Genomic DNA, 19,452 nt, shown 5'->3' on the forward strand with positions numbered 1-19,452 from the left:
TATTGAGATGCACCTGTATATATAGATAATATAGATATTAATCATTTATATTTTATTTATAAAAATATAGTAAAGTCTAAATGTTTTTAGTATTTTAATTAGTCGTGAAAAAATTTAGTTTTACCCACAAAAAATATTCTGAAAAAATAAGTGTAAATATACATACAAATAAAGAGTATAAATAGCGTACTCTTTATTGATAAACAGTAAAGAGATTAAAGATGTTTGCAGGCTTCATTTTTGTGTTCTCTTGCTGTCAGTCTTGACCATTGCTGCTTTAAAGCTAAGGGGACAGGACATTTTGTTTCCATCAATTACATTTTTAAAGAGCACAAAATGTGGTAAGACTTAATTTCATCAAGTCAATGACTGATAAGTTACTTTCACATACTCTAGGCATTCGACTCTCCTTTGCACCCAAAGTTGGTCTGGATCAGCGCAAACTGATTTTCCATTCTCCGTGTAAAAGCTGCAAAGAAATAAAGCACGATGAACTTTGTCTAGCACTAGAGAGACAGCATTATCAGTAACCTTAGCTCTATAACATTAAGGTCACACAACATTTCTGTTTATCTATGCAGTTTGCCTTTTTAGTTGGGCATTGCAAAATTGAATGGTACCATACCACACACATTCATTACTATTACTGCTATTATTGTTTTCCATTTTAAAATGTTAGTAAAGTCATCAAAACTATTAAATAAGAACAAATGGACAGATGGGAAGTATGGAATGACCAAAAAAAAAAAAGAAAAATCTTATAGGGGAAACCAGGGCTGTGTGTCACAATTTTTACTCCAGTGAATATTTTTGAAGGTACATTTACTTTTGGAAATGAATTTCCACATAGGTACATACCTTAAAGTATCGGCTACAAAAAGTAATTGAATATTTTCACTAATAAGCTCACAAAAAAACAAAAAAAAAAAGATCTTCATTGACACACTTTATGGGGTAAGTTGTCACAATAGACCATGCACCATTAAACAGTCTCTTACAGGTTTTTCAGTAAAATATAAACAGTAAAACAATTTAGAATCACAAATAAATGAATGAAACAGCACAAATGTGAAAGGTAACATTCTATATATATATATATATATATATATATATATATATGTGTGTGTGTGTGTGTGTATTATTTTGTTTTGGCCAACAAATATTCATAACATAATTCAATATATAACTTTATGACATTTGAAAACAAATGTGACAACTTGACCTGACATTTATGAAAAATACCCTTGTGTCCTAAGAACAAAGTTAAAACCTTTCGATTCAAATCTACCTTCATTGTATAATTGTCTCTTGTCTGAATGTAGTGTGAATTTATGTGTGCACTTTTTTACTTTACAGCTAGCAAAAATATGATGATATTAAATTTTTGATTTGGAGTATAGAATTCACAAAATATATTCTAATTTAAGAGTGTTTTGAACAAGGTGTTTGAAACCAACATTTATTTGGACTTTTCACTCAAAACATTTTAGTAACTGAGATATAGCCCTTCTGACAACTTCCCATGTGACAACCAGCCACGTTCTCCCATATCTTGTGCATTATTTAAGCTTCTGCAAAGGAGCCACCCTTTATTTCTGCACACTTTGTTTATTCTCTGAATTAACGTTTTTGTAGACTCATGAATGAAAGTTGCCATTGACATGTATTTAAGGAAATTTCTAACTTATATGAAGGGGTTGCAAAATGTGAAAGATGTGAATAATACATACATTATAGCTGGGATGTCACAGCTGCGAGTGATGTCTTGGATGTTGTAGCGTTTCAGAATTTTACAACGTATTTGCCGTTGAGTGTACTTTAGACAGCAACTCGCTGTGCAACAGGAGGAAAAGGATTATTCAGATGTTCACACATCTGTCGACTCTGTCAAATTCTCTACTAGTGTCCGATATCAAAAATAACAGTAAACTGTATCCACAGTAACAATAATTGCAATGGAATGGTTTTATGACATTGATAACAAGTTTTTAGCTATTATGCATGGCGGTGGCCTAATAGTTGAGAATCTGGGTTGTTTAGACAAGGGTTGCTGGTTTAAATTTAGCGATAAGTGTGGCCCATTAACTGGAAAGGTAATGAGATCTTCAGCATTATTACTGTGCCCATGAGCAAGAAACAATCTTAATTTGATACTTGTCAATGCAATTAACATATTATATCACAATAAAAATGTATTTAAAAACAATTGCTCTATTTCTACCAGCCAAGTTTTCCAGCACACACTGTAAAAATTAAAAGATACTCAAGGCACCATTTGGGGTTCATAACATGCCATGTTGGCAGCACCCTTTGGAAGAACTTTTACGAACCCTTTCAGTTCTTTGAAAAAGACTAACTCTTAGTTCCAGAAGGACTGGTTTGTTTAGTATCATATTCATAGGGAAAGGCTTCAAAGTACTTGAAATGTGTCTTGCAGTTCCTTGAGTTCATAAATACTTTAGGGTATTTAAAACTCCTTTAAAGGGTGCCTGGAGGATCTCCAGAGGGTTCAGCCAGTGTGGCATGTGAGGAACCCCAAATGGTACCTCCAGTACCTTTTAAATTTTCACAGCACATTAAAGCACACTTGTCAAGTAGCAATGTGCTGACATGTCGTTTGTGCATTCAGTAGAACAACGCAGTAAAAGGTCTATTCAAAAACCTGTTTTTGAGTTTTGAGTATAAATGCACCTGTCTCACCTGAATCTATCCCCATGATGAAGGCACCCAGTATGAGGAAGCACAAAGTGCAGATTTTAACATCGATCATCTTTCACTTTTCAAAGACTTCCAGTATCTCATAAAGTGTTAAGTCTCATTAAGAGAGAAATAATCCACAGAGAAGGTTCGAAGAGCTTCTGTTGTTCACTGATTAAATTCTTCAGTTTAAGCACTTCTCATGGGATTTCCCCCAACTCCTCATGGAATGAAATGTGTGCTGTGATCACGTCACTTTCAAAGCAGGAGTATGATACAGCTGAACAAAATTTACTTCCTGTAAGCTTTCATCAACACATTCCTCTGGCCAGAGAGTTGGTTTGATTTTGGGATCTTTGGAATAAATATGATTACACATAAATATTTGATATACAGTCATTTAGAATTTTAGAATAATTTAGAAATGTTTGAGGTGTGCATAAATATAATAAAAAAAACTGGTTATGCTTTAAAAATTGCAGTCTTCGATTCGTTTAAAAAATGACTTTTTTGTTCCTCTTAAATAAAGTAAACCAAAGGCATTTTATACAGGCCAGATTATGTGAAAACTGCTTATCAGTCACACTTGCAAAACAGGAATGTCTAAAGAACTTTACTAAAATATATATCTCATTCACCCTATATCTCAACGTGCCATTCCTTGAGGGGAAAGAAAAAAAATTTGTAAGCTCTGCCAAGTAGTAGAGTGGTTCTATGACACTTATATGTATCAAATGTATAAAGTTTATGAGAGACAGATAAGAAAATAAAGTTTTATGGGTCAAATTTTATGACTCATCTCATTGGTTAAAAAGCCACAGTTAACAGAAACTAAGATTACATAAAATAATTTACAGCTAGTCCCACATGATGTCATAACACTTCAGTGTATTTTGCATCTCTGTAATTAGAAACTTCCTTCAAAAGATGCCATTTAGTTACAGATAATCTACTGACGTGTACAGATAGACAAATATGGTGTCTCAATTGCTGAACATCCTGCATGAATCACCTGTGTTTATCTTAATTGTTGCATTAAAGGAAATACACACTATAATATGTTTGCTGCTTGGTCAGATCCCTTATTAAAATGTACTAATGCAACACTATTCCTGAACGTAATTTCATTGTGTGCAATTGAAAAAGGAGTACATTTATAATTTTCGCTAGTATTAATGCAGCATTGATGAAACTGGAACTGGATGGGGAGAGTCGATGTTAAAATAAATGTGTAATTTTTCTAGCCATTCTGTCAGCTTGAAGCAGTCTGGCCATTCTCTGTTGACCTCTCTCATCAACAAGGTGTTTCCGTCCGCAGAATTGCTGCTCACTGGATGTTTGTTTGTTTTTTTGGCACCATTCTGAGTAAATTCTAGAGACTGTTGTGTGTGAAAATCCCAGGAGATCAGCAGTTACAGAAATACTCAAACCAGCCCATCTGGCACCAACAATCATGCCACGGTCAAAATCACTGAGATCACATCTTTACCCCATTCTGATAGTTGATGTGAACATTAACTGAAGCTCCTGACCTGTATCTGCATGATTTTATGCACTGTACCGCTGCCACATGATTGGCTGTTTAAATAATCACATGAATATGTAGGTGTACAGGTGTTGCTAATAAAGTGCTTAGTGAGCATATAGAATGCTATCATGTGCTATTGCTTGTTCAGTTCAGTTAGGTTTTTGCCATACAAGGTACTGAAGTAGAGTTTATGGCTTCATTTAATGTAAAGACCCATTTAAGACCCATAACTCCAACAATATGGAGTTACTGTCTGCAACTGAAAGTTCAGCAAAGAGTTACTTGTTTTGAGAGTAGATCATAGAACATATGAGTCATAACATAATCACAGTCACCCTTTTTCGTTAATCAAGCTGGCATAAAGATCTGGCTCAGAAACTTCAGACTACAACTGCCAAACTTTGGGAGGAGACTCAGGCTCTGGTTTCTTGAGCTGCAGATGCTTTCTGCACGTCCATTCCTCTTTTAATCCTTTTCAGCCTGATTTACTCACAATTTCAAAGATCTTCTACCATTACACTTTTAACAATGAGATATTTCCTTTGGTGAAAAGCATTATATGGTTCAATTTCACATTAAGTCTTTTCTCCGTGTCAGTTCCTGGTGCTCCGTGCACAAAATATTGAGTTCAGTTGTTATGTTTTACTCTATAAAATACACCATAACTGTAAATGTCACATTTTTACAGAAGCAGACAAATGTTTGGACACACCTGAAAGAATTTATGTTAATCTTGATCTTTTAAAGGCTTGTACTTAAATTTTTGAAATTAACTTCAAAGAAACATTTACATGGATTTGTTTACAAAACTAACATTTTAATGTGGAAGGTCTACATTACGTAGGTTTTAGGACATTTAAAATGAAATATTCTTTATGTGATCTCAAGTGTTTGCACTGTAAAAAATGAAATTGCATTTTATCCAGCTTATGGGGGTGTTTGAGACACAGATACTAGGAAATGTGAATTACTTTCATCTACATAAAAACACATGTTAGACCAACAATATTTCCCTAAATGTTGTCCCAACTAGCCGAACAGAGTTGTCTGAATAAACAGCTTCATGTTAAACAATTTTGCTGATTTGGGAGTTTAAGTATGCATTGCAACATGAATAAATTATGCAGTTAATGTTATAGGCTTATTATTTATGCTGTTATTGTTTTTTTTTTTTTTTTTTTTTTGTCGTTGCCAATTTAGTCATTTGTTGTGTGGTAATGTTAGGATCTCATCTCTTAATGAGATTTGTTGATTGTCAACGTTATTGAGGTATGTGCCTTTATGCATTTTTCGGCTGCCGCCCGCACTTTCCATACCATTTTACACCATTCACACATACTGTGGACTAATTGCAATTAATAATATTTTTTCAGAGAACCCCCCAAATAAAAAAAAGACTCCAATTATTCGTAAATAATATTGTATGTGTTTATAATCTTATGATAAACTGAAAGTTAAAAAAAAATTTTTTTTTGTTGTCCTAACTGGTTCAGATTTTTGAACCAAAAATGTGGGTTTATGTTTTCTCTTTTAATCGTTTCATGTAATTTTGAGTGTGACCATGGTTTAATGAGGGTGTACCTTTATGCTGGTTTGGAAATCTCAAGGATTAATAATGGTGTTTTCCTTATTACATGATGTGTTGTTCTGAAAGCAAAAAGAAACAAATGAAACAAGGAATGTAGGCTGTCAGCCATGCAACCTGACCGAAGCAATGCGGGCGCGTTTACTCGTGCGATTAACCGAAAGTGAAGTGTTGCCGGCTTGTGATGCATGAATGGCTTGCACGCGCTGCATGGGTCTTTTGGGTATACTGCAGTCTCATCACATTTTAACTGTTTGTTTAGCCTCCCATTCAGCTCATGAAAACACGCTGCATGTTCATGTGGAACGATTACATCAAGATGTAGAGTGGAATGCAAGTGCGGAATTTATATCAATAAAATAGTCTACTCCTCTCTCACCGTTGCTGGCGTGCCAGTGTCCGGGTGCCATGGGTTACCGACCCCAGGCCTAGATGGCAGTCTTTTTTTTTCTTTATCACATTCCATCACAATATACAGATTTGAAATGTAGGTGGCGCTCTAATGCATTTTAGCCCTCAAAGATGTGCTCGTCCATAGACATTCAGTCTAATTTTCAGTTCAAGTATGATCATTGTTTGAATATCTTGGCCTCTGAGTGGACTAGAAGCACAATCTAGGTGTCATTAGAAAGCTGAGATCCTCCCCTTGCAATGATATATATATATATATATATATATATATATATATATATATATATATATATATATATATACCGCTTTATCATCAATAGTCGAAAACATATTTTTTTGATGATGTGTTTTGCATGCTTTTCCTTCTGGATAGCGTATTTTGCTATAAGATATAACATTAGATTATTCAGTCAAGCAAACATACAGACAAGTAAAAAATGGGTAATTTTTTAGAAAACTCTGAAGGAAAAGCAGATTTTAGTTTTTAGCTATTTGGGGCTTACAGCAGCAGTTATAGGAGCATAAACGAGACGTTTGTATTTGATGACTTGCAGAAATCATATTTCACTTTGTGATTCTTTTGAAAATCTTTCGAACTGTGGTATCATGGCAACAAAATTAACTGTACAGTCACATTCCGAGAATAAGAGCTTTCATTTGATATATGACTTATCCATTTAGGTGCTATTTGAATTACTTTTATTTTTAATATAAATATTACTACCCCATTACCTCAAGGGGGCGCTAATTTTCAATGCAAATGTTTTGAGGCCTTATTTTGTTATTTTAAGTAACATAAATACAGAAGTAATTATCTCTGAAAAGATCAGATTCTAAGCTTTCAAATGATACCTCATATGCCTGACTTATGTATATGGAGACGGAAGGGTCAGAGAAAAAATATAGATAAAGCAGTCAGTCGTTTGCAAGCTTAGAGCCTTTTACTCACGCCTGCCAAACTCCACATTAGTTAGTAGTTAGTTACACCAGCTGTAGATAAGGTCTCACGTAAGTTGTGATGTAAAGTTCACACTAAGGGCTTAGTAACTACTAGATAGTTTGTAACTAAGTCAGTGCTTAATTTGGTTGCACCACCTGTTCTTTATGCAAGACTTAACTAGTAGGTCGTAAGCGCTCCGTAAAGTAATGCGTAGTCGCATACGACATTTAACTGTATTGATCCAATAAACAGCCTTGGTAATTTGTACAGAGAAGTGTTAAAAAGATGTGAACTTCAATTTGATCTTGTTACGGTTGATGTTCAAACCTTGTTTGCTCATGTAATAATAAATCAGCTGTAATAAATTATATCCTCATTAAAATATGATACGTAATAAAAGTAAAAGTAATAAAAGCAGCTCTGTCACCACTCTTACGGCCACCATCTTTTCTCCTCTCACATCATTAAAAATAAAGGTATTACGGAGTTGGGACATTCTAATTTATTGAGATGCACCTGTGTATATATATTAAAAAAAAGAACTTAAATTGTGATTTGTTTCACACCCACAACTTTCATATAGCTTTTGAAGATATAGATTTAACCACTGGGTTTGTATGGATTACTTTAATGTTTCCTTTATATGATTTTATACCTACAAATTCTGATCACCATTCACTTGCATTGGAAGGACATACAGAGTTGAAATATACTTCTAAAAATCTTCATTTGTGTTCTGCAGAAGAAGAAAGTCCTACACATCTGGGATGGCATGAGAGTGAGTAAATGATGAGAGAATTGTAATTTCTGAGTGAACTAACAGATTAAGTTTGTGCATGTTGCTTGACAAACTGTCCTAAGAACGCTCATGTTTTCCCATTTAGATTTGTTTCTAATGAACATTGACACACACAAAATTACACAAAACTATTTGGACACAATTTCTGTTTTTTAATTTTGTGGAATATGTCCATAGTGTGATGAACTACACTTTGTTGTCTCTCTGATGGAACCACCAAGGCATTGCAAAAATGTCAACAACAAAAAAAGCAAACAAACAAACAAAAAAAAAAGAATTTGCTGAAGCAACAATTCTTTGCACATGCTACTTTTTTTTTTTTTTTTTTTTTTAACTAATGCAATTACTGCATTCAATTCATACATTTTTAACTGTCTAAAAACTTCATAGGGCCACTGTATAGGCTTATTAAAACAGTAGTTTCAATCTGCGCAAAATCAAAGTACATGAATGAGATTTCACGCTTCCAGAATAAGGAATCTAATATTTGTACAAAGGTCTCCAAAGGGCGTTTGTTACAATTTGGCATGCCAGCATCTCAGCATTCTTTTTTGCCTCTGCTATGTGCACTAACCAACAATTACTACTATGGCTATTACTCAGAATAAACCCCCTCTGTCCAAAGAGTGATCAAAATTCCCTACCAGTCCTCTAAAAACTTGACTGACCTCTTTATTTGCATAACTGGATATCATGACCTCATACAAAGGCAAACACAGCATGTTTTAATTTTAAAATTAGATTCAGAAATGGTTGTGTCAAGAAATTAAGCACTGGTCAATCTCTATTAAAGTTCTTGTTTTATATGCAAATGCTTCAATTACTGTTTGCACAAATTCAATAAGAATAAGACAACAGCAATTCCCACTTTCTGCATTTCTGACTTGATTTGACTAGATTTAGAGTGACAGGAGAAAAGGCAACAATTGACTCATATTTACGCCTCAATGGTCTGTAAACATAAATATCCATTTCACCACATTCCAGCGAATACCTGTCTACCGATAAATCCCTGAGGGTTGTGACGCTTATGATTATTTTTTATCTTAAAAATCTAACAGTCTTACTAAGAACTGAAAGACCATTTGGAGATAATTCTAAAAACTTTTTTACTTTTCCAAAACATTTTTGAGTTTTCAAAGAGCACATGAGAAAAAATATAAAACAATATGCTAAATGTGTTTCGTTGACCTTTAAGACAAGCATATTCATTATACCACCATGCCATAAATGAAAAAGAAAAAGATTTTATCTAAAAAGCTTCAGCACGAATATCAACAACACAGTAACAACTTTGTCCACTTTAGAGAAAAACACGTCACATGAAACAGAACATTTAAGAGGAAATGTTACAATAACAGTGTTTTAGGTCCTTACTGTATATAGTTAGACTTTTCATTAGTTTTTATGGTTTCCATTTCTTAAAAATGTACATTGAAATGTTTCCATTTTGACAATGTTTCCAGCATTTGCAAAATTTTCCATGGCTGAAATATGCCAAGCATTTGAAGGCAGTGAAATTATTTGTTTTACACAGCAGCTATATCATGTTACATTTAACAGATTAACAATTTGTTTGCATGTGTTCAGACATTTATATCAGGTTGGGTTTGAAAGACTATTGCAAGTTTGAACTTTATTCACCTTAAGTGTTTTGCAATTCAGAGAATCGAGTTGGCATTTTGTCTCAAACACAGCCTGAATATCCAGTTTATCAATCAATTGAGATTATTTTCCTAAGTTAAAAGTAAAACAGAGAAAGAAATCTTTCATGTCACCTTGAGGCACACACATTAGAAAAATAATTTAAATAGCTTAGATGGAAAATTAGAGCTCTAAGCGCAACTAAAACAAATCAACAGACACAGTGCTTTAACATTTAAACACAAGATACACAATATAAAGATTAAACACAAGTGGATCAAGCACCTTTGGTGCTTTAGTCTATTCTGACTTCCAATCATGCAGTTCAGGCATGTATTACCTTATAACAAAGTCAAATTAATCTGACTATGTTTAACAGCTCACGACACAATAGGCACATCATTCTTAAGAAAGAGGATACATGCCTGTGGAACATGGGCTAGGTGTAAACTAAACCATAATAATTTGCTGTCTGCAAGACTGGTCTTGCACATATTTTTATAGACATGAATAACAAGTGATGGTTAAAGTACAGTAAAGTATAAAACATAATTACATGTGCTCATATTTATCTGCTGATGAATTTATCAACTGATGCCTTAGGCAATCACAAGCAAAATGATCAAAATATATTAAAAAGAGGCTCTTTAGCCCTGGTCTGAGAGGTCTGTGATTATTTCGTCCAGACAGTCCCTCAAAATGTAATGCACAATATTTTATGCACAAATTTTACACACGATTTTAGAATGAAATCAAAACACGGTCGAGAATTTTGAAGCTAAAACCATAGAAATCTCAATAGACTCTCTAACATTTAAAATGGCATGATTGGAAGTCCTACAACACTGTTTGCTGTGCTGTTCTGAGCCCATTCCCATGTCACTGAGAGATTCACTCTGTGCCAGCCCGCACCACTAGGGGCCCCAGTGTAAAGAATAGTCTTTCCTGGATAGAGCTGTTTACATCCCTTTGGGTTTTCCTATTTAAATGGGATGAAAATTAGATGGAAAACCCGGAGAGAATGAGGTCACATGCTAAAAATATCACAAAAGTAATAGATTAGAAATGAGAAACAGGCAAACATGACAAGTTGAACAGAGGGCGTCAGAATTACAAGGTTTGAGCCAGAGGGGTTTTAATAAACAGTGTCTCAATATAGGGATGTGTGTGGATTTATTATGTTGGCTCAGATTTCCGTTAATAGGAACTTTGCACAGCTTTCATCCTTCTGAATTTCCCGCGTCATTCATGGCCTTTCTAACCCCTTTATTGCGATGTTTCTGTATTGCTTTCCAGATACGACACAGCACGCCTCCCCTGTAGTGAGCACACACAAGAAATATTCAAATACATTCCAATTTATTTACAGTGTGAGGAACTGGAGCCCCAAAAAGTATTTGGACACTTAAAGGGATAGTTTACCCCAAAATTAAAATTCTCTCATCATTTACTCCCCTCATGCCATCTCAGATGTGTATGACTTTCTTCCTTCAGCAAAACACAAATTAAGATTTTTATAAAAATATTTCAGCCTTGTAGGTCCATACAATGCAAGTAAATGGGTACCAAAATTTTGACACTCCAAAAAGCATACAAAGGCAGCATAAAAGTAATCCATAAGACTCCAGTGGTTAATTTCATATCTTCAAAAGTGATATGATAGGTGTGGGTGAGAAACAGATCAAAATTTAAGTAAATTTTTGCTAAGAAATTCCTCTCCCAGCACAGTAGGAGGCGTATGCATGAAGAATGTGAATCACCAAAATAGAATCCCAGAGATCATATTACCTCTTTACACAAGAAGAAGAATGTGAAAGTTAAAGTGGAGATCGACTGAACAGGGAGAAAAATTTATAGTAAAAATTGACTAAAATCTAGAATCTGTTTCTCACCCACACCTATCATATCGCTTCTGAAGACATTGATTTAACCACTGGAGTCATATGGTTTACTTTTATGCTGACCTATGTGATATTTGGAGCTTCAAAATTTTGGCACCCATTCACTTGCATTGTATGGACCAAAAGAGCTGAGAAATTCTTCTAAAAAATCTTCATTTGTGTTCTGCTGAAGAAAGAAAGTTATACACATCCGGGATGGCATTAGGGTGAGTAAATTATGAGATCATTTTCAATTTTGGTGCAAAGTATTCCTTTAAGCCACATTTAAATTGTATAAATTGCATTATATAAATATCAAACCAAGTGGCATCTGTAAACAAATTATGCTAGACCTTTTTTAGATCTAGCTTCACTTTTCATAGCCATTGTTGCAATTACTTTTACCCAACTGATCCCAATTATGTATTTAGTGGATGTACAGTATAAAGTCAGTTCCCTTCAAATTCACTAGCAGAGTAACAACAGGCATATTTCATCTCAGAATGAAATGGGCTAAATTCAGAATGGCATCCTACCATACTACTCTTTCACAATTATGGTAGTTATAGCAGAAATAGTAAGAGTAGTATCGTAGTACGTGATTCCAAATGAGCCTTTGTGTTCTATTCACTTTCATTTATACAGACACCAAAGTTCAAGTTAAATGAATTATGACAAATTTGTATAACAAAAAGACATTTAGAGGTAAAATAAAGTTCACAAATTTACCTCTTGGCTCAATCCATTGAAGCTTCAAAGCTGCATGGTTTGATTGAAAAGTGTGCTTAATAAAAGCTGCTTGGTTTGATATTTTGTTATCTAATTTAATGACATTTATATTCTATATGTGGCATAAGATTTCAAAACTTTTTGGGGCCACTATACAGTATGCAAAAGGAACAATGTACAGAATCACATACACACTTTTACTGAGTGTATACTTAAAAACAAAACTTACCTAATCCTCAGGCAGTGAAGGTCTTCTTTAGTCACATCACAAAGAATGTCGTTAAGTGTATAATCTTCCAAAACAAACTGTCAATGATATTAACCACAAAAACCTAGCATGAATCTCCTGTTCGTTTATTATGTAAAAGAAACTTTACACCAGTGAGCTATATTTCACATTGTGGGAAAGACACTGTGAAGTCCATGTGAAATTTGTTTCACCTTGTCTATGGTATCTGAGTCAGCACCCTGTTCCTTCAGCCAGTCAGTAAGCTTCTTGTCAGGCTCAGGCTGAGTGGCCATGTTAAATATGGAAGGGGTGGGCGTCTCTGGTGTGAGGGAAAAGAAAGGATGTCACAACATTACAATGTAGATGCCTATAGATGATCTATAAAGCTTGGCTCCCAAACCTAGTAAGATGCCTACCTAGATAGTATTTAAAGGCATCATAAAGTGTTTTGTCGAGCCAAATGGTTCATTTGGTAGCATTTCCACTTGAGAACGGTTTGGTACAATTACAAACCGTTCCCTGTCCGGGTTTCTCAGCACCAGTGGCGGCCCTGACTATTAAGCGATATTTGCGGCTGCATAGGACCCCCTACCATGGGTTCAATATAGCCAAATAATTATTTGCAATAAGTGTAAATATCACTGGGCACACAGTTCAGCTATATGCATGCCAGTAATCCGATGGAACCTATCAAAACAATTAAAATTATTGCATACTCTTAGAGGAAAAGACATGGAGAGATAAGTGTGTGCATTTGACCTTCCTCAGCCTAAGATTTGATGTGGTGACATTAGTAAGACAACTAGTAAGTTGCTTGGGCAATCTGGGTTCAAGTCCACCTTTTGCCAATTTCACTATTCTCCCCTTATCAATCCATGTAAGCGAAGACAGACGGAAAGACATTTGTTTGAAATAAAAATGAACACCAAAGGTGTAAAGAAAGCGTCTAAGGGGAGTGTGATATCACTGAAAGTAGCCTAAAGGCGGTGCTCGCGTCGGCTCATTAAATGTTTGGCAGTGCAGAGAATGCGTGCACGCATGCCTTTCCCTGTCTTTCCAGCGGGTCGGCATTTCACGAGCCAACTGAAAGTGAGGGTCATGCCGGCGACTTGGTTACCCGGTTCCTGGACCCGAAGAGACCGTTCTAAAGCCACGCTACGCATTTAAAGACAGCAGTAATGAGGTACCATTACGTGACACATAAAGTTTCTTCCCACTGCCAGCGATGTGGTTAAGTTCAGTCACAATATTACATACACTGATGTTGTTAGATTATATACTGTTTTATTATACACCAGGGTGCAAATAGCCACTATTTACATCAAGTGTAAATTTCATCTACTGAAGCCTACTACACCTTAATTTGGTCATTTAATTCTTTCTTATTCATATCCACATAACTTAATTAAATATATTTATTAATTTATGCATGTGATATGTGTTTGTTTGTTTGTTTTAAAAATAATTTTCTTTCTTTTTTATACTTCTGAAGTAGATATACCTGTGCTGATAAACTACAGATCTACTACAAATCTGCTTAGGGCCCCAAAATGCTAGGGCCAGCCCTGCTCAGCATGATTAGCTGACTGTACTCGGTACAGGAGAACTGTGGTGGTGGAATGTCTGTATTGACATGGCGACTCATGACTGGTCACTTGCTCAGTCAGTCCATTTGAATCATGATTTTGGAGCTCCAAAATAAAAATAAAAAAACCCCAACAAACTTAGGGGCCATTTACATGACAACGTTTTCAACTAAAACGGAAAACTTTTTATGCGTTTTGGCTGTTCGTTTACACGACAATGGCGTTTTGGGGCCTGAAAATGCAAACTTTTGAAAACAGGTTTCAAAGTGCAAGTTTTTGAAAACGATGCCGTTATCGTCTCCGTGTAAACATACAAAAACGCGAATTTGTGAAAACGATGACATCATGAGCACGAGTATTACGTGTTCAGTTTATAGGCATGCGCGCAAGTACTTCAAAACAACGCGCGAGACATTCAGAACTACAATGGTGGACTACAGGACTGTGTTTGTGCTGCTCAAGATTTTGAGTTATTGACGCTTCTCCAGCAAAGTAATTGTAGTAATAAAGCAACCTCATTGTCCGTCCAGACAAAATTGCTCAATACTTTCGCTATCTTCATTGTTTGTATTCACCGCTCTTTATGTACGCAGGTGTGTAGTGTTTCTTTACAAAGTGACATTGCCAACTACTGGCCTGGCATGCATAATACAACGTTTTTAGTCGTTTTCGCGGATCCATGTGAACGGGGATCATTTTGACAATGTTGTCGTCTGTACGCGAAACTTTTAAAAAACGCAAAGGAAAATTTTTCCGTTTTTAGGACATCGTTGTCGTGTAAATGTACCACAGTTCCACAATGAGAAACATTTGGCCTGATGGTGGAAAAGCGCCTATAGGCACACTCTTCGAAAAATATTTCAAAGCAAAGTATATTTATAATATTTACATATTCTAGTACATATTCTATATTATATGTAAGAATAAATGTATATGGATGTTTATTTGGCTTCAGGCACTTTTTCCACTTTCTAGAAAGTAGTCTTGTTTAAACATCTTTCACACTCTTACCATTGTTTTTCATTAATCTCCTGACAATGTCCATCACTGCATGTACATGTGTCACAGGAGATTTATGTCATTTTTGTCATTTTGTTATGAAAGACATGGAAATTCCCAGCACAGTATCATTTCCACCACATCTCAAATTCTGCATTGTGTTTAATAGAATTCTGTGGTGGAAATTATTATTGTTTACCCCTTTTTTATATATATATATATATATATATATATATATATATATATATATATATATATAAAATGACCAACTCCTTTGTCTAGCTAAGGCTAATTTCAAAGCTAGCATTTTATTTATCCTAAACACACACAATAAAAAAATCCTTTAACACTTTTTGCATAATTTGGCAAAATTACAGCTTGACTGGAAAAACTTGAAAGCAATATTTACCTTGAATTTTCCTTGTTTTTTCTTTGATGGTCTCCAAACATCACTTGTCTCATATTTTATCTCAAGCCAGCTTTTCACTGACACTTTTGTTGACTTGGCAAAAAAGTACACTAACTTTTGAAAAAAAAAAAAAAAAAAAAAAAACCAATTTGGTGTGATGGAAATAAAGTCACAACTGTGGGACAGTCATAATTTTTTAAGAAAAAAAATGATAGAAATCATTTTCACACAATTTTCATAGTTTAATATTGAAATTAAGGGTCTGGGACAAGGCTAAAACAGTCAAATCTATACATAAAGGCATTTGAAAAGTACCAAAAATAAATTATGAAGGCCTGGTAAAAAATGTTCCAAGTCAGTTTTAATGTAACCCCTGGGACATGAAAATGCCTGAAATTGAAGAAACACCAATATACTGTATATTTATTTCTGTTTATACTATTTATATGTATTTATTTTCATACGTGTATTCTTTCATTTGTTTATTTCTGTTTAATACGTTTCATACTTTCCATATTTTTTTTTTTATTTTCTCACTTATTTATTTCTGTATTTTCTATTTATTTATTCATCCTATATGATAATAAGGAGGCTCGGATTTTCCATTCTGGTAATGCTTTCAAGCTCAGATAAAAGGAAATGAAACAGGCCATGACAGGTAACTGGAATTTAGATTGAGGTGATTACAGGTGTCACGGTTGTCACACCAAGTCCTTAACAATTGTGAAAAGTGAAAGTTTATGGTTGAATAGTAGATTTAAAATCTATAAGTGTGTGTGTTTGGCAGTTAACACATACTAACCTGGAGCAGGCTGCTGTCTGATCCTGATAAGCTCGATGTCATGTGCCCGCTGCTGGAGAGTTTGTTTCAGTACCTGCTGATACTCTCTCTCCTTTTGCACTAGTTCTTCAAGCAGCCTGCAGAAAGTAATCCATTTTACATGGAGCAGGTTGCATCACGGTGGCCACCATGTTGACCTCACATGTCATGCCAAATAATATTAGTTAAGAATGACTAAGTGCACCTTTACATAGATTGTTTATTAAGAATGATAGACTGATACTTCCTGATGTAGGTGACGTACATCATTAAAAGCATAAACATACTAAAGAAAACACTCCTCGAAACTCATGCGCAAATTCACAGTCTTGTGTTTATCTAGAATGTCTAATGTTTGTTTTTTGTCTACAGAACGGAATGTGATGACACATGTGGCATATTCCTCACAATGAAATGAAAATATGAAGAACAAAAACACAAAGAGTGTTGGCATTGTTTTACCGGGGGGTGTGAGTCACACAAAAACCATAGATAAAACAATATCTTACAAATATATTAAAATTTATATTGGAATATACACTATATATATATATATATATATATATATATATATATATATATATATATATATATATATATATACTGACAGCCAAAAGTTTGGAATAATGAACAGATATTGCTGTTTCGGAAGGAAATTGGTAATTTAGTTCACCAAAGTGGCATTCAACTCATCACAAAGTATAGTCAGGACATTACTGATGTAAAAAACAGCACCATCACTATTTGAAAAAAGTCATTTTTGTTCAAATCTAGACTGGCTCCATTTCCAGCGGCCATCACTCCAACACCTTATCCTTGAGTAATCATGCTAAATTGCTGATTTGGTCACTTGCCATTATATCAAACACAGCTGAAAGCTATTTGGTTCATTAAATGAAGCTTAACATTGTCTTTGTGTTAGTTTTTGAGTTGCCACAGCATGCAATAGACTGGCATGTCTTAAGGTCAATATTAGGTCAAAAATGGCAAAAAAAGAAACAGCTTTCTCTAGAAACTCGTCACTCAATCATTGTTTTGAGGAATGAAAGCTATAAAGCTTGTGGGCGGCTGTGGCTCTGGTGGTAGAGCGGATTGTCCACTATTTGCATGGTTAGCAGTTTGATTCCCGGCCTACATGACTCCACATGCTAAAGTGTCCTTGGGCAAGACACTGAACCCCAAGTTGCTCCCAATGGCAGGCTCTGGTGTCATTGGTGTGTGAGTGTGTGTGTGTGTGTGAATGGGTAAATGAGACACAGTGTAAAGTGCTTTGTAGAACTGTTAAGGTTAAAAGGTGCTATATAAGTGCAGACCATTTACCATACAATGCTTGAAATTGCCAAAAAACTGAAGATTTCATACAAATGTGTACACTACAGTCTTCAAAGACAAAGGACAACTGGCTCTAACAAGGACAGAAAGAGATGTAGAAGGCCAGATGTACAACTAAACAAGAGGATATGTACATCAGGGTCTCTAGTTTGAGAAATAGATGCCTCACATGTCCTCAGCTGACAGCTTCATTGAATTCTACCTGAACAACACCAGTTTCATGTACAACAGTAAAGAGAAGACTCAGGGGTGCAGGCCTTATGGGAAAAATTGCATAGATAAAGCCACTTTTAAAACAGAAAAAGAAAAGGTTGGAGTGGGCAAAGAAACACAGACATTGGACAACAGATAATTGGAAAAGAGTGTTATGGATCTTAACCCCATTGAGCATTTTGTGGTATCAGCTAGACTGTAAGGTGCGTGAGAAGTGCCCGACAAGACAGCCACATCTATGGCAAGTGCTACAGGAAGTGTGGGGTGAAATGCCACCTGAGTATCTGGACAAATTGACAGCTAGAATGCCAAGGATCTGCAAAGCTGTCATTGCTGCACGTGGAGGATTTTTTGATAAGAACTCTGAAGACATTCTGAACATTTTTTTCAAATTGTAATAGTAATTTTTCACGTAATTTTTCATGTCCTGACTATACATTGTGATCAGTTGAATGCCACGTTGGTAAATAAAAGTACCGATTTCTTTCCATAAGAGCAAAATCTGTACATTATTCCAAACGTTTGGCTGCCAGTGTTTATATATACTTTCTGAATATATAGATACTTTCTAAATGTAACCGCATGCAACAGATTGATAGAGAGTGTTTTAGAGAAATGACGGTACCTGGTGGTTTCTTGTTTGAGGCGTCCGAGCTGAGCTCCCAGTGGGTGCTGTGGCCGTTGAACCTCATGGGATATGACTGAGCTAAGGGTGCTGACTCCAGATGTGAGAGCTTGATCTTCCTGCGTCACACGGGCCACTGAACTGAACTCCCCATCGTCCTCCTCGTCTACTTCATCTGCGTCCTTATCTGCACCCTCACTTTCAGACGCTGGCCCAAAATGCGTCTGAAGCTCTAGTAATTTGATATTTATAATTTTAATTTATTTATAAAACTAATTTGTATTAAAATATGTACTGTATGTTGCACTTTGAAGTATAATTATTACTTAGTCAGCAGTCTATCAAACAGCCGAAATAGAACAATAATTAAAAATTGTTTATGCATACAGTTTATTTGACACTTAAACATTAAAATAATCTGGTAATATAACCAATTAATTGGTATTGGTCATAAAAACAATATCAGTCTCTCTCCACACAGGAGTCATATGAAAACTGTTGTTTGTCAGAAAAGAGCTTGTCCTCTGGTTTGCTTTTCTCTTTTTCTCTCTCTTTCACACACACCTGGAATTAAAATGGTAACAGCTGCCTGCACAGCCCGTCTGATGATGTTGTCCATGGCAAACATCCAGTGAGGTTTAATGTGATGGTTCCTCAACACTTTATTAACCTGAGACACAAATAGTGGCAATAGACAAGGCATAATATCTTTCCAGCATCAAGTAATTTTACTGTCCACAATGAAAGGAATTCTTTGCTACACAATCACAGACAATCAAAACATCTGACATTTAACATACTGCTATGTGGAACTGGGTTTAGGACCAATTAAATTTCACACTGAGCTAGCCAACACAAAGCAACAAAAATAAACACAAAGTAACCAGAAAGCTGTCTTGTCATGCTTTTCATGATCATGTCTGTTTAGGACAAATTCAGATTAAAGGAATAGTTCACCCAACAATGAAAGTTATCCCATAATTTACTCACCCTCATGCTATCCCAGATGTGTATGACCATATAATG

The 19,452-nt window shown here is 35.2% G+C and overlaps 2 protein-coding genes across 4 annotated transcripts in view; both read right to left on the reverse strand.

Moving 5' to 3' along the window:
* Positions 1-12: 12 nt before the first annotated feature.
* LOC127431639 (C-C motif chemokine 3-like 1) lies at positions 13-2,974 on the reverse strand. Its single transcript, XM_051682171.1, has 4 exons — positions 2,701-2,974; positions 1,731-1,833; positions 392-469; positions 13-283 (listed from the first exon to the last, which is right to left on the reverse strand). Exons 1-4 carry the CDS (start codon positions 2,768-2,770, stop codon positions 235-237), a joined length of 300 nt encoding a protein of 99 aa, XP_051538131.1. The 5' UTR covers positions 2,771-2,974; the 3' UTR covers positions 13-234.
* Positions 2,975-9,052: 6,078 nt separating this feature from the next.
* LOC127431605 (mitogen-activated protein kinase kinase kinase 15-like) overlaps positions 9,053-19,452 on the reverse strand; it is a 45,623-nt gene continuing 35,223 nt past the window's right edge. For 2 of the 3 annotated variants that reach the window (XM_051682098.1, XM_051682100.1), the window contains exons 24-29: positions 18,991-19,096; positions 18,427-18,658; positions 16,239-16,354; positions 12,655-12,761; positions 12,443-12,519; positions 9,053-10,921 (exon numbers count right to left, since the gene is read on the reverse strand). In XM_051682098.1, coding sequence (XP_051538058.1) covers positions 10,825-10,921; positions 12,443-12,519; positions 12,655-12,761; positions 16,239-16,354; positions 18,427-18,658; positions 18,991-19,096 — 735 coding nt within the window. In that variant the 3' untranslated portion in view covers positions 9,053-10,824. Of the gene's footprint in view, positions 10,922-12,442; positions 12,520-12,654; positions 12,762-15,436; positions 15,551-16,238; positions 16,355-18,426; positions 18,659-18,990; positions 19,097-19,452 lie in introns of those variants that run through there. The other variant, XR_007895625.1, reaches the window with a different exon arrangement.

This window comes from Myxocyprinus asiaticus, chromosome 41, assembly GCF_019703515.2.
Source record: "Myxocyprinus asiaticus isolate MX2 ecotype Aquarium Trade chromosome 41, UBuf_Myxa_2, whole genome shotgun sequence".
NCBI classification, from domain to species: Eukaryota; Metazoa; Chordata; class Actinopteri; order Cypriniformes; family Catostomidae; genus Myxocyprinus; species Myxocyprinus asiaticus.

Bases quoted from the DNA above. Each gene is read 5' to 3' on its own strand.
- LOC127431639 (XM_051682171.1), bottom strand. From the start codon at position 2,770: ATGATCGATGTTAAAATCTGCACTTTGTGCTTCCTCATACTGGGTGCC. The intron at 1,834-2,700 runs GTGAGACAGGTG...CCTGTTGCACAG, and splicing joins CATCATGGGGATAGATTCAG to CGAGTTGCTGTCTAAAGTAC. The intron at 470-1,730 runs GTATGTATTATT...ATTTCTTTGCAG, and splicing joins TGTGACATCCCAGCTATAAT to CTTTTACACGGAGAATGGAA.